At 41.0% G+C, this 15,454-nt stretch overlaps 1 protein-coding gene across 3 annotated transcripts in view; it reads left to right on the forward strand.

Annotated features, from left to right (window-relative positions):
• The window catches only part of LOC120518574 (RAS guanyl-releasing protein 1-like), a 200,038-nt gene extending 190,174 nt beyond the window's left edge, over positions 1–9,864 (forward strand). For all 3 annotated transcript variants that reach the window (XM_039741444.1, XM_039741445.1, XM_039741443.1), the window contains 3 exons: positions 2,890–3,039; positions 5,923–6,257; positions 7,934–9,864. In XM_039741444.1, coding sequence (XP_039597378.1) covers positions 2,890–3,039; positions 5,923–6,257; positions 7,934–8,068 — 620 coding nt within the window. In that variant the 3' untranslated portion in view covers positions 8,069–9,864. The remainder of the gene's footprint in view (positions 1–2,889; positions 3,040–5,922; positions 6,258–7,933) is intronic.
• Positions 9,865–15,454: the final 5,590 nt, after the last annotated feature.

Genomic DNA, 15,454 nt, shown 5'->3' on the forward strand with positions numbered 1-15,454 from the left:
CAGCCTTAAAAAAAAGTTTCCCATTTAAATGATGTAATATTAATATTAAAACTAATAAATTATACAAGTATGTTGGCAGGAACGCATCAAACAGTTGCCACCGATTTCCCTAATCAAATATTTAAATATCACACTCCGCTTATTCTCGCGTTCAGCACTCTGGTGTGTTATAGTCAGCGGGTGGTCTTATTTCTCTTCAAATTAAACCCTAAACAAGTCACTTATTAGAGACTGGCTGTCACCCACGGCTCTGCCCGCGTAGTACTAAAACAGGAGAAACTTTAAAAATAAATTAAAAAATTTAATAAATTGTATTGAGATAAATTTATATTGATAGCTTTCGTATCAGAGGGCCTCTTGATATGCAATATTTTTGGTTTTGCTATCAGGGGTGACAATGTAGCTATGATCTCTTTGCCAAAAAGTTGGCAAGGTACTGTATCTCTGGGTAAGCGGAATGTAGATACGCTCCAACGTCAAATATTGGCACTGTGATTGATCGTGTTCAGCTCTGACGGGAGAGCGTCCCCCACGTGGCGAGAAGAGCGCGTGGCCGTGATACCTGTGCCAGTCAGCAGCTACCCTCTAAAGCACACGTAGCTCTGATCTCTTTTTCTCTCAAAAACGTCAAACGTTACTCTTTAACAGTCTCTAGATGATAATGTCTGCTGAACAAGCAGATATCGCCAACACGTGGAGAGGTAGAGTGACTCAAACGGAGGCTGGCATGACAGTGAGGATGGACCCACCCGGCTCGCTACTCCCGAGGTCCTGCCTCCCCCTCGCCTCGGCCCACTGTGTCTCTCTTGGATTCTCGAGAATAAATTGGTGCTTCAAACAAACTATGATACTAAAGTCACAAAATCAACAGGAATGTTCAAACAAATTATAGAAAAAAACCCGATCTAAATCCGTTAAGTAGTTCTCTCGTGAAGAGTGGACAGACAGACGTTGGATTAGATAGATAGATAGATAGATAGATAGATAGATAGATATGAAAGGCACTATATAATAGATAGATAGATAGATAGACAGATAGAATGAAAGGAACTATGTGATAGATAGATAGATAGATAGATAGATAGATAGATAGATAGATAGATAGATAGATAAGGAGGGAACTATATAATAGATAGATAGATAGATAGATAGATAGATAGATAGATAGATAGATAGATAGATAGATAGATAGATACTTTATTAATCGCAAGGGGAAATTCACATAATCCAGCAGCAGTATACTGATACAAAGAAACAATATTAAATTAAATAGTAATAAAAATGAAAAGAATTAAAATAAAATTAATGTTCGCATTTACTCCCCCGGGTGGAATTGAAGAGTCGCATAGTGTGGGGGAGGAACGATCTCCTCAGTCTCTCACTGAAGCTGCTCCTCTGGCTGGAGATGACACTGTTCAGTGGATGCAGTGGATTCTTCATGATTGACAGGAGTTTGCTTAGTGCCCGTCGCTCTGCCACAGATGTTAAACTGTCCAACTTTACTCCTACAATAGAGCCTGCCTTCCTAACAAGTTTGTCCAGGCGTGAGGCGTCTTTCATCTTTATGCTGCCACCCCAGCACACCACCGCGTAGAAGAGGGCACTCACCACAACCGTCTGGTAGAACATCTGCAGCATCTTACTGCAGATGTTGAAGGATGCCAACCTTCTCAGAAAGTATAGTCTGCTTTGACCTTTCTTACATAGAGCATCAGTATAGGCAGTCCAGTCCAATTTGTCATCCAGCTGCACTCCCAGATATTTAAAGGTCTGCACCCTCTGCACACAGTAAGTCACCTCTGATGATCACAGGGTCCATGAGGGGCCTGGGCCTCCTAAAATCCACCACCGGCTCCTTGGTCTTGCTGGTGTTAAGGTGTAAGTGGTTTGAGTCGCACCATTTAACAAAGTCTTTGATTAGCTTATATATATATATAGAGAGAGAGATTTAAATTGTCTTTCTTGAACCATTGCTTTTTTTGTCTTTGTTCAGAGTACTTTAGAACACATTTGATTGCGTGTTTTTATCTAATGAAGGATATTTCCTCACCTCTTTATCCTGATCGTGAACACTGTGATTGGTAGGTAGGCAGACTTTTATGATCCGAGTGAACAAAAGAGGAGACAAAGAGAGCAGCCTTGAGGTGCTCCAGTGGATGAGTGAAGACGAATCTGAGAATGAGCCAGCAACGCTCACTCTTGGTGTTGTAGCGAGCTGCAAGAGTCGAGAGGTGAAACGCCAGATCCATTCTGAACTGCTTCACCTTTCGTGGTCGCTGCACTTTTGCTTGCTGCCATCTTCTTGCATGATAGTGAGACTTCAGTTCTGCTTATGAACTCGGCACATATGGCACAATAATCCTATCACTCTTTCGTCCTGAATTTGCTCTTAATGAATATTGCGGATGTCGTGTGAAAAGGAAATACTGTAAATAGGCTACCCAAAAGACTTCGTGTCATCGTTTAGATGTGAGGGGTCAAAAATGCTAAAATGTTTTACTCATTTCTTATTATTTTACTTTGAGACTATAAAATTCTTAAATTTTGCATTTTGTTCCTGCTGATTTACTTGTGCTGGAGTATTGAAAGTGTGATATTTTTTTTTTACATTTGTCATTAGTATTAGTAATCCTGCGTAGGGGCAAAAAACACATATGTATATACTGTACACTTACTTATTTGTTGTAAAGGTAAGAAGGCTCCCAGATGCACCGTTTGTGGTTTCAGTCCTACAGTCTGCAAACAGTGTTCTGCAAAGCTTCAAATGTGCAATCAGTCTGAGACGCTGCGTTTCAGGCAACACAGCACAACCACAGCCACACATCCTGAGTGTCTTTCTTCTTCTTCTTCTTCTTTTTCTTTTTCATTTTTTTTTTTGCTTTTTAACAGACTGTGGGATGAATTGTCACAAACAATGCAAAGACTTGGTAGCTTTTGAGTGCAAGAAGAATACAAAGAATAATCCCACCGAGAACAGCCCAACGTTGAGCTCACATCACCCTGTGCTGTGCCCACCAGAGTTCAGAACGTACGACCACGGTATGTAAAAGCAGGATGCATAGGCTGGGAATACGGTGTGTGTACAGCGTGTAGTGGAACTCTGCTTTTATTAAAACAAATATTCACAAAATGAAGTGTCCAAAATGTGCAGTGCTTCAAGATGTCAATAAGTAAATAATTCATAAAAAAAAAGCGCACAGTGGAGGTTAAAACTGAAAATAAACAAATCCATTAAAATGATGAGCTTAAGAGCCAGAGACAGCCTAGAGAAACAGCGAGCCCCAATGCGTGCCTTTACAAAATGGCGTCTCCTCCACTTGGACCTTGCAATGTAAGGAGATGCCCGCCGACAGGTGCAGTCCACTGTCTTAAGGAGGCGCCACACGTCTCTCCTGCCGCTCACCTTCGGCCCTTGTAGGGAGACGCTGTCACTCAGGCTGCTTCTACTCCCCTATTTCAGCCCCCAGTTCCCATGGCCGGACCACCTGCCTCACTTGATAAGCTTGGGCACTCTCTCTCTCTCTCTCTCTCTCTCTCTATCTCTGCCTCTCTCTCTCTCTCTATCTCTATCTCTCACTCTCTCTCTTATCTCTCTCTCTCTTTTGCTCTCTATCTCTCTCTCTCACTCTCTCTATCTCTCTCTATCTCTTATCTCTCTATCTCTGCCTCTCTCTCTCTCATTTGCTATCTATCTATCTATCTATCTACCTCTCTCTCTGTCTATCTCTATCTCTCTCTTTATCTCTACCTCTCTCTCTCTCTGCCTCTCTCTCTCTCTTATCTCTCTCTCTCTCTCTCTCTATCTATCTACCTCTCTCTCTTTATCTCTGTCTCTCTCTCTCTCTATCTATCTATCTATCTATCTATCTATCTATCTATCTCTCTCTCTCTCTCTGCCTCTCTCTCTCTCTCTCTTTCATTTCCCTTTCAACCTCCTTCTCTCTTTCATTCACTGGCCAGTCTGTTTTCCTCCTTTTTTTCTTTCCTTCTTGCACTCTCGCTTTCCTTTTTAAAGTGAGGACGTTGCACAGCCGCAGCAATCAGTGCAGCCCAGTGCCAATTAGGGTCACGGAGAATTCTGCACCTGTGCACTAAGTGTAGGGCTGTCCACTCCCTCATCGCACTCGGAAATCACTCCCACCATGCTCTGCCGTGCCCAAACACACACTCAAAGACGAGAGTGAGGCGATTATTCACTTAAAATGTCATCAGCCAGTGTACTGTGGGCGCAGTCTCCCCTTGTCCATCCAATGTAACAGCATCCCAACCAGGAAGGGTACCACTGGCCAACCTGGTCAAGTTTCCCATCCATCCACATCCTTAAAAGGGCCTCCCATCCATCCTGGCCGGGATGCCAGCCAACAATAGTTATTCATACTGCACTTATTTGTTTGGACGCACAGTAAAGGACAAGGTTTTCTGAAAGGATTCCTCACACAGTGAATGAACTGAAGGAGTTTATCTTGTAAACATTCATATACAGAATTTGTGTGTTGCTGTGTGTCACAGCGGTGAAGACGGGTTCCAGTAATGTGGAGGAGGACATCTTGAGCGCCTAAGAGACTAAACATGACCCGATCAGTGCTGTATACCCACTCAATACTTGTAAAATAAAAAAGAGATAATGAACTAATACTGAATACCCACTTTTTGCCCAGCCTGTATATTACTGCACTGTAAATGTGATATATATATATATATACAATCTACAATCTGGACTTCATTCATAATCTCCACGTCCAAACGGGCTCCTCAAATTAGATCAGTCTAATCTCAAGTGACAAACAACATATGACAGTAGATACGGAAGGGTAGGAAGTTGAAAATATTTGGATAAATTTAAATTAGATGAAGGCAGGATTCAGAAACAAAGAAATATGGTGGAGGCAAACCGCGTCTGGTTTGTCCGTCTGCAAATGGCAGTGCAGGCCTTGTGTCACAGACTGTGCTCTGATCTCCACGATTACTTCATGGCGTCTTCTTGTTTGTCACTGATTAGATATCTAGTCATTTTTCACTATCCAGTTATGAACAATTACTAGACGTGTACTGTAACTGATCATCCTAAATGGGCGTTCTGTGAATATTTCAAGGTTATTAATACATCATCTGTTATTATATTAAAAGAACTCTGTGCATGCTATTGTCAGGTACCAAACCAAAAGTTAATACTGATAATTGATTTTCAAAAATTAATTGAGATCTAAAAATTTCAAAATTTTAATATATTCTTATGAAATCAGTAAGGCATATTTTATTTTTTTTTTGCTGGTATTAATGCAATTTTAACACAATCAGAAAAATGTCTGCAGTGTAATATTGCAATGCGTTTCTGTTGTGAAGAGGATGGTAGTTAGAAAGATGGGCTTTGGGTGACCCCTGCAGGCTTTGCTGACGTACTGCAGTTAAGCCTTCACTGAGAGTGCAGTCGTCTACTGGTAGAGGGGAGATTTGACCCTCATCCTCCTGGCAGGCGTGGCGGGTGACAGCGTCTTCTTCCATGACGTAACTTTGTGTGAGCTGACGGCTTGTCAAAGCTTCCTCTGCTTTAAAGCGACACTCTGAAGGCTTTATATGCCAGGGACGCAGCTGAGGTTGGGCTGAAGGGTGACTGCTGTGCGCTGCTGATGTATGTTGTCACGCGTCATTTTACTCAAACAGCTGGGTGGGTGTCTTCCCTCCATACCTCAGCATATAAATGTAATTATAAATTTATAGACGCCAGCAAAGAGTGCCGTTCCAAACAGTCTGAATTTTTTTTATGCAATATCATTTTCCTGGACATCTTATATAGTTCATTTTTTTGTTATTATATAATAATATAATGAGCTCATTCTCATTGTCTTTTAAGTATTTTGTATTTATTGGTTATGTAAATGGGGCAATAAAATGAATAGTGATGGAATTTCTGTCGCCCTGCAGGTAGTGAAGAGGGGTCCTTTTCATACCTTAACGGTGAAGATCCTGAGCATTCGGACAAAAACAGAGACTGGGATGAAACGACTTCTTACATTAAGAGGTCTTGTGCAGTGTCAGTCCACAAAAGCACCCAGACAGAAGGTGTGCCGCCATCCGAAGCAGCACTTTTACAACCAAATATGCTTTCCCCTTGTCATTCGCCACTCACACCCTGTCCAAGTCCCATTCCCGTTCGTAAAAGAGCCTATGCAAAGTGGGAAAACAGAGCCTCCACTGTGCAGAAGCAGAAGGAAGACGACGACGACCCGCATAAGCCAACGTACCAGCAGCTGGAAATGGTAAGCGAGGCCAAGCTAGTCACAGCACTCTGGCCTGCCCTGGCAAAGGGGGCACTAAAGCGAGCGACAATGACAACCTGTTCATCTTGTTTAGTACTGGTAGAGGTATGTGTTTATAACCCAAAATGGATTTGGTGAGGAGAAAACAGAAAGACAATGTGAAATGCAAAATGACTTGGAACAAAATATTTATTCCTAGTCGACTGATATTAAAAGCAAAATGCATCAAGGTACAGTAACAGTTGCAAGAAAAAAAGTGTAAATAATGTCAAAAATATCCCATGTGTGGAGATAGATAGATAGATAGATAGATAGATATGTAAGGCACTATATAATAGATAGATAGATAGATATGAAAGGCACTATATAATAGATAGATATGTAAGGCACTATATAATAGATAGATAGATAGATAGATAGGAAAGGCACTATACAGTATAATATATAATAGATAGATAGATAGATAGATATGTAAGGCACTATATAATAGATAGATAGAACTGAAGAGCACTAATAGATAGATAGATATGAAAGGCACTATATAATAGATAGATAGATATGAAAGGCACTATACAGTATAATATATAATAGATATATAGATAGCTAGATAGATATGAAAGGCACCATATAATAGATAGCTAGATAGATAGATAGAACTGAAGAGCACTATATAATAGATAGATATGTAAGGCACTATATAATAGATAGATAGATATGAAAGGCACTATATAATAGATAGATAGATAGATATGTAAGGCACTATATAATAGATAGATAGATAGATAGATAGATATGAAAGGCACTATATAATGATAGATAGATAGATAGATATGAAAGGCACTATATAATTAATAGATAGATAGATAGATAGATATGAAAGGCACTATATAATGATAGATAGATAGATAGATATGAAAGGCACTATATAATAGATAGATAGATAGATAGATAGGTATGAAAGGCACTATATGATATGTAACTATTGACTAATTAATGAAGGCTGATGAAATGAATGATCTCCTATTTGATTACATTTTTGGGTTTTTATTTTCGGATATGTTATACTAATATGCATACTGTATGTGTACATTTGGTAGTGCAGTTATACAATGTATACAAACATCCATCCATTATCAAACCCGCGATATCCTAACTACAGGATCACGGGGGTCTGCTGGAGCCAATCCCAGCCAACACAGGGTGCAAGGCAGGAAGCAAACCGCGGGCAAGGCGCCAGCCCACTGCAGATATACAAACATATAAAATATATATTTATTTTTCTAAGCATAGCTAGGATTGCGCCAGTTACAATGATCAGCAAGCTCAGGTTCTTCTGCTTTGATCCAATAAGTAATTTAAGTTTAACATACTAAACACGGGACGATAAAGAGATGAAGATCTATAAACACAGAAGTGAGGCGGCTTGATTTGCCCAGAACTGAACCAGTCCACGTGTGCCCCCAAGTCTGCGTGGGTTTATCGTCATCTGTTGCCGGATGTCCTCGTATTTGTGGGCCTCAGACGCCATTCTCTGCTGTGTTATATTCATTAACAGATTTACTGAATTAGACTTAACCAGCTCAGCATTTAATGAGAGTCCTCGGTAATTTCCTGAATTGGTTTAATAAGTCTTGAAACACACCCTGACTTCTAATTCTTATTGTTTTAAAATACAGGACAAGTGCACCCTCCAAAAGTCAAACGAGACTTTGAGGCGGAAATTAAAGGAAGCAGAACGAGAAATTGAGATTCTTAAAACTCTGCTGAGAAGACACACTCTTCACCCTCTTGATCCGGACGACTCCTCCTGAGACCAGCGTGAATGATGAACAAGAAGGGCAGAGGAGTCGTGCGAAGGAATGAAGGATGTTCTGCCTTTTCCTGTCAGAGAACTGAGCACTAAAGCCCATCAAGCGTCCTGTCTGTGGTGTGCAGGGTACACCGTGTTTGACCACCACATGGCCTGTGTACTTACAAAGCATTGAGTTAACTTGGAGCTGCACAGACCTTCATTTTATTAAAAGTGTGCTTTATCTTGTCAATGAGATCCCTATGTCGGTGGCTTTTCCTGTCATTGAGAATTTTCATATTTCAGCTAGGATTGAGAGTCTACTTATATTAATGGCACAGAAAACGAAAGATCAACTTCGCTCTTAGAAGAACTTAAAAAATTGCAAAACATTTGTGTGTAATTTGGTGAAAATGACATTATCATCCCATGAAGACTGAATGAGCGTCAACAGGCCTTTTGTATTATTGCTGGCTGGCATTGTGTTTTCTGAATCACTTAACGCATGCACATTACAAGCGTGTATGGACGCCATATAAACGTCTGATCTTGTACCCCTGGAGTGCCCCGGTGACAACAACAGATGAAGTGACAGGCTGGCAGAGCACTCATGTGACTGACTCCAAGTTTTTGATTTCAGTAAGAGATGGCAGACAAGATAAAAGACTCCCACAGCAGACAGGCTTGAGAGCAGCTCACCGTCTGATGCAGTCCTGGCTGACGCTGACGTCTCATCTTTGTTTTATCCAAACAGTGTTGTACAGAAGGTGTCGGGTGTGGCATTATGAGTGAATATTTATTTCTTACGTTTTGTTTCAGCATTTGCACAAAAGCAAATGTTTTGCAAAAGTGAATTATTGCCATGTTTACAAATGTTTTAGTACCAAAAAAAACGAGAAAAGTAAGAGTGAACTTGCAGCTAATCCTGAACAATGTATGTGACTGGCCCTCCATAATGTTTGGGACAAAGATGCAGTTTTCCTTTATATTCCCCTCTGCTCCACAGTTTAAAATTCCAAATCAAACCGTTCAGACGTCATGATTAAAGTGCACATTGCTGACTTTCATTTAAGGGGATTGGCTGACGTTCGGTCACACTGAGTAGAAATGACAACACTTTTTCTACACTGTCCCTCCAATTCAGGGCACCATAATGTTTGGCGTCACAGGTGTTTGTGATTCCTCAGGTGGGTTTCATGGCTTCATAAGACACCTCGGCTCACTTCTACCTTTTGGAGTTGCCAACGTTAAAACATGAGGAGAAGAGCTGTACCAGTGGAAGTCAAAGAAGCCATTATGACGCTGAAAAGCAAGAATAAAACCATTAGAGACAATCAGTAAAACCTTAGGATGGCTTGAATCAACTGTCTGGGATGTCATGAAGAAGAAAGTACACACTGGTGAGCTCAAGAATCACCAAGGGACTGGTAGGCCAAGGAAGACCACTACTGCTGATGACAGAAGAATCCTCACTATGGTCAAGAAAAAGACCCCAAATCCCTGTCCAACAGATCATACACAGTCTTCAGGGGGCGATGTGGACGTGTCAGAGATGACTATCAGCAGATGACATCATGAACAGAAATACAGAGGACACACTGCAAGATGCAAACCACAAAAACAGGAGGGCCAGGTTAGAGTTTGAGGAAAAGGACTTCAAACAGCCTGCAGAATTTTGGGAATGTCTCTTGTGGACAGACAAGACAAAGATGGACCTCATCAGAGTTATGGCAAAAAAGTGTGGAGACCAAAAGGAACTGCCCAAGATCCAAAGCAGACCACCTTATCTGTTGAACATGGTGGTCAGGGTGTTATGGCTTGGGCATGTATTGCTGCCACAGGTCCTGCCACACTTCTCTTCATCGATGATGGAACCACTGACAGCAGTTGCACAATGAATTCTGATTTTCTCAAATTCCAGTAAATGTCTCCAAACTTACTGGATGGCGCTTCATCCTACGACAAGATAGTGATGCCAACCTTCTGCTGAGGCAACACAGGTGCTTTACAAAGCTAAAAAATGGAAATTCTTGAGTGGCCAAGCCAGTCACCTGATTTAAATCCAACTGAGCAGGCCTTCCATATGCTGAAGGGGACAAGCCACCGAAACAAGCAGGAGCTGAAGATGGCACAATAGAGGCTTGGCAGAGAAGATCCTCAGCACCTGCTGATGTCTATGAATCGCAGACTTGAAGCAGTCATTGCATGCAATGGATATGTGGCAAAGTGTTAAATATGGTGGCTTTAATAGATCTGCCATTGCTATGTCCTCAACATTATCGTGCCTTACAATGGGGGGGGCGTGTAGAAAAAGTGTTGTCATTAGTAAATGTTGTGACCTAAACGATTACAAAGCTCCTTGAATGAAAGTCTGCAATGTGGGTTTTAATCACAACGTCTGAATGGTTTAGTTTGTCATTTGAAAATGTGCAGCAGAGGGACATATCAAGGAGAAATGTGTCTGTCTCAAACATTATGGAGGGCACTGTATGTAGAATTTTCCACAATGTGTACTTAATTAACATTATAATTCGGCGGTATGTACTGTATCGTGTAAATATCTGTGTAATTTTTGTATAGAGCCACGTTATTCCTGAGCTGGTATGGATTTACTGTCCGCCGTGCTGTGCGGTGAATTGAGAGCGTTAGTTGCCTCTTTATATTGTCCACAGCCGACACATCCAATGGACTAACAAGTGTGCTGTAAAGACGCAGTAAGTGCAGAAGGACGACTTTTTTTTTTTTATTCTTATTGTATTTTGTAAAATGTTGAGAGCTCATGTATATAGACGGTGTATATACGGCGTCCCTGTAAACTCGGTGTAATGTAGCGACTAGCGTTTATTGTATAAAGGACTTCCTTCCACAGTGTTTGTTCACAATGCTGTTATTCCGACTATTTAAGTATTTACTTCCTGAAGTGGAAGTGGCATTTTCATGGGAGTATTAAAGGTATCATTGTAGTAGAAATGTGACATAACCCGTCCAGTCTGTATGTGAAGCTAAACCCTGAACTTTACTAATAAATGACGATGAAACACTTTTCACTTTCTTAAACTTCTGAATTTGTTCCCATGAAGCAGGCATGAATGTAACCCCCGCCATGGCCTTCTGCTGCTGTCCTACAGAAGGATGACGTCATCAAAGACAAGGCAGTGTGACCATCGGCAGCTTTGTGAATCGCGGTTGTACGTCACCAGCTGAATCTGCTCACATGGGCTGTGTGGAATGAAGCAAGCCGCTAATAACATATTTTAAATTCCTCTTCTTAAAGGCTGTCAGCACACGGCTCAGATCATTCAGTCTGTGCATGCAGCCCGAGTGGACAGCTTCATCTCTCCATTGAAATCATGCAAAGTGGCAGTGCATGTGAAAAGGATGTAACATTTGTGGGCACCAGACCCAATCACCCAACACAAATGGGCACAAACACAAGTATATAAGGCAGTTGTGCACAGACACAAGTATATAAGGCAGAGTCTTTATTTGTGGGAAATTCTTCTTTATCAAGCACTTTCCACCACCACAGCCACACGTATATGCAATAAGCACAATTCTCAGGCACAATAAATCAATTCTTTTCTTCTTTCTCCGTCACTGCCTCCTCCTCCCCTGCCACCCGACTGGGCTCACCCATCTGAGGCAGGCAGCTCTTTTTATTTTCCACCTGGGAGTACTTCCAGTCTTCTACACACATGGTCCGAAAGCACTTCCGGGGGAGACAGAAACCTCGTGAAGTTGGGCTCCTCAGTCCCTGCAGCACCCCTGTTGGCACCCATGGAACCTTTCAGCTCTGAGTTCCATGTTCCACACTCTCTTGTGGGAATTCTGGACACTGCTGCAACTGGTCTCCAGGTCAGGTTTTGAAGGTTTCTGTTTTATTTTTGACTCTGTGTTTGGGTCAGTGGTTTCAATGGAGAGGGCCTTTAGTTGACAGAGGACTAAAGATAAATAGGAAGAAGACATTTGAACATTGGAGGTTTAATGATAATCAGGATTCAGAAGTTAGCCTGCAAAGATAATCCTGGATAATTCTGAATATCTAGTATCAGTGCCAGCATTAGATGGACAATTAGAGGGAGAGATGACCCACAGAGTGCAGTGAGGATGGAGCAATTGGAAGAAGATACCAGGAGTATTGTGTGATCAAAGCATTAAGGTGAAAGTCAAAGGTGAGAAATTTTAGATGGTGGTAAGACCAGCCATAACGTATATAGCTGAGACATGAGCAGTGAAAGTAGTACAGGAGAAGAAGATGGATGAGGCAGAAATGAGAATGTGGAGTTACAAAAAATGACAGAATAAGAAATGAGACAATCAGAGGTACAATGAAAGTGGTCTGCATATGTGATGAGAAGACACAATGAATATATGGGCAAAAGTCTGAGAGGTGGAAAATAAAGTAAAAGAAGATGTGAAGAAAAGGGCTTGACTGTGGAGGAGGTTCAGAGCTGAGCTCTTTGGAGAAGGTTGATGAATAACATCCACCCCATAAAGAAATGGGAAAAGATGAAGAGGAAGAAACATTTCAATTGATGTGAAACTGACTGACACAAATTTGAAAGGCACCATGACACCTGGAGTTGTTTTAGATGAAGTCAGCCTCATAGCTTCTGTTAACTGAGGTACACGGGCCTGTGGTTAAAGTGAGTGGTGCTCTGGTAAACCCCCTGATTTCACCTAACCTAACCTCCTCACCTCCATGATTTCTCTCTTCTACACTGAAGCCAATGGCAGCTTGGTTTGCACTTCACTATGAGGTGTTCGGCAGACTTTTGCCGGTGTTCAAGGTTTGGCAGTGTGACCTCATGTCAGCAGTCACCTGGCTGAAGGAAATTGATTTGTAGAAACATTCTAGAATTCCCAGTTACCAACACCTAATTACATATTCCATTTATATAAAACAGCAAAGGAGAGAGCTAGAATAGGATGGATAAAATGGAATAAGCAGGAGGAGTTCTGCATGCTGTGCATTAAGGACCCCACCAGCTGTTGTGCAGTGAGTTAACTAAACCTGTTATGAAAGTGTTGAAGATAACACTCACCTTTTCTAATGACTTAACTAGAAAAGCCCTTCTTTTGTCTGAGCTGTTTGTGGCTGAGGGGCTAGACCAATTGGCCCTGCAGTGTTCTCTATACTCAAAGGTGCGCGTGTGTATATGCGCATGTGCAACCTGTACCTTCAGTTTAGCAATGTGGCTTAAAAGATGTCGGCCATATTCAAAGGAGGAGCACCTGTTCCTGTTTGCATTTCTGGTAGTGTCCGGTGCCCTTTACGAAAAGAAAGGAGATGAACATCAGGACTGCAACACACACAAGACATTAGGAGACATCTTTATTTTCCACGGAGGAGCACTGCACTAAATTTTAAAAAGCCACAAAGGAAGTCTCCATGTGTTTAAGCAGAGTTGAAGAATAACTGTGTGACATTGGGACTTATGAGTGTGGCTTTTGTGTTTAGCTTTCATAAATCGATACATTTCTGCACAATAAGACATTCTAAAAGTGTAAGATTGATCCTAGCAATGGAAAATGGAAAGGCTTTTAGTGATGAGAGCAGGTGCACTGTCCACAGATAATGAAAGAATATTCCATTTTGGTAAAAGAGGTCTAAATCCATAAGGAGCACTGCTCAGTGACACCTGCAAATAGTTCCCTGAAGATGCTAAACTGGCAGTATGGACCGGACCCTAATCTACATTTAGTATCGCTCAAAGGAAAGTGTGCATATTTAAGGCTGGTCAGGAAGACTCAAAGCCAGAAGCTCTAAGGATGCAGATGTGCTGAGAACCATACTTCTGTGCTCCATCACAAAGATTTAATTGCAGTCATCAAAGACCCCATTAAAGAACTGCTCCAATGGCTTCTCTTCTAATGATTGTATTGCAATGTAGATAAGGAGTGAAGTCTACACTTTAAAGCAAGTTCAAAGTTATCCTTTCATTTGTGCCATATTTCTCGTGTCTTAATTTCTATCTGTGGCATTTATTTGCAGCTCTTATGGGGTCATATCATGCAGTGTGGACGCAGTACCCAGGTATACCTCATTCATGTCATCCACCAACAATATGTCAAATTATTATTTTGTTATGATCAGTTATTCACATTAAACTTATAGGGTCACTATTAACCCGGAAAAGTGCCAGTATGTTTACATGCACATTTTAATTACTCTATTTGTAAACAGAATTCAAACAAAACTTGCTTTTTTCAGGATTTCATTGCATCTATGTACGTTCATTACTGTTGCATTTCCATCTTGTTGCTTATTATTTAGGTATTTACAAGTTTAGAAAGGTAAGAGATAAGAAAAGTGCAATGATTCTTATAGCACAGCAAACCCTCATCCTGTCACTGATAGCAGACAATGACTCAGAGATACACAGCATGAACAGAGTCAGGAAGACCAGAGAGATTCCCCTTATACTATCAGATCCTGAATGTTTTGAACAGGAAATTGCAGAGTGGCAGTGCTGAGACAAAGAGTGAAATGGCATGAGCCACATCACCTGAAACCACAAAAGTGGACACAAAACAAAGAAGGTGTCATATATGTGCAGTAGCACTGACCTGCAAGGTTGACCGCTGCAGTGTATAGCACCAGTCATGTTGGAAAGATCACAAAAACATAACTGTGATCTGTAACTATTGTGTAATTATATATAAATGTTCAAAATTAAAAGTATTACAAATAAGTTTAAAAAGAAGTAAAGGGTCCAGGGAAGAGGTTTCAATAAAAGCTTGAGCAGTTATGGTAATTTGTGGCTTGATTTTTTTATATTTATAAAATAGGTGGAGAATATACAGTATATAAATATATACACACACATACTCTCACCAGCCACTTTATTAAGTACCCCTGTTCCGGTTCAACTACTAGTTAACGCAAATATCTGATCAGCCAAACACATGGGAGCAACTCGATGCATTTAGGCCTGTAGACATTATCAAGACAACCTGCTGAAGTTCAAACGGAGCATCAAAATGGGGAAGAAAGGCGATTGAAGTGACTTTGAATGTGGCCAGACGGGCTGGTCTGAGTATTTCAGAAAATGCTGATCTACTGGGATTTTCACGCACAACCATCTCTAGGATTTACAAAGAATGGTCCAAAAAAGGAAAACTATCCAGTGCAGTGTTCTCCCCAGCAATTTTTTCCAGCCACGTGGCATGAAAAAGTAGCCAGGTGGGGACGGGATGGGGAAATTTGGTCGTGGGGAAAATTACTTATTATTTTTCAGTGCTCAATATGACTTCCTTTTTTAAGATTTGACACTTGTGCCAGAATATTTGTATTAAATTTAAGAAGTATCCAATTCAGGATCCTTCAAACCTAACAAAAAATGTATATAACAAATTGTTATGACATAAACCAAGAGGCACAAGTATTGTTGCTGTCGGGAAGAAA

The sequence above is a fragment of the Polypterus senegalus genome, chromosome 18 (genome assembly GCF_016835505.1).
Source record: "Polypterus senegalus isolate Bchr_013 chromosome 18, ASM1683550v1, whole genome shotgun sequence".
In the NCBI taxonomy this organism is placed as follows: Eukaryota; Metazoa; Chordata; class Cladistia; order Polypteriformes; family Polypteridae; genus Polypterus; species Polypterus senegalus.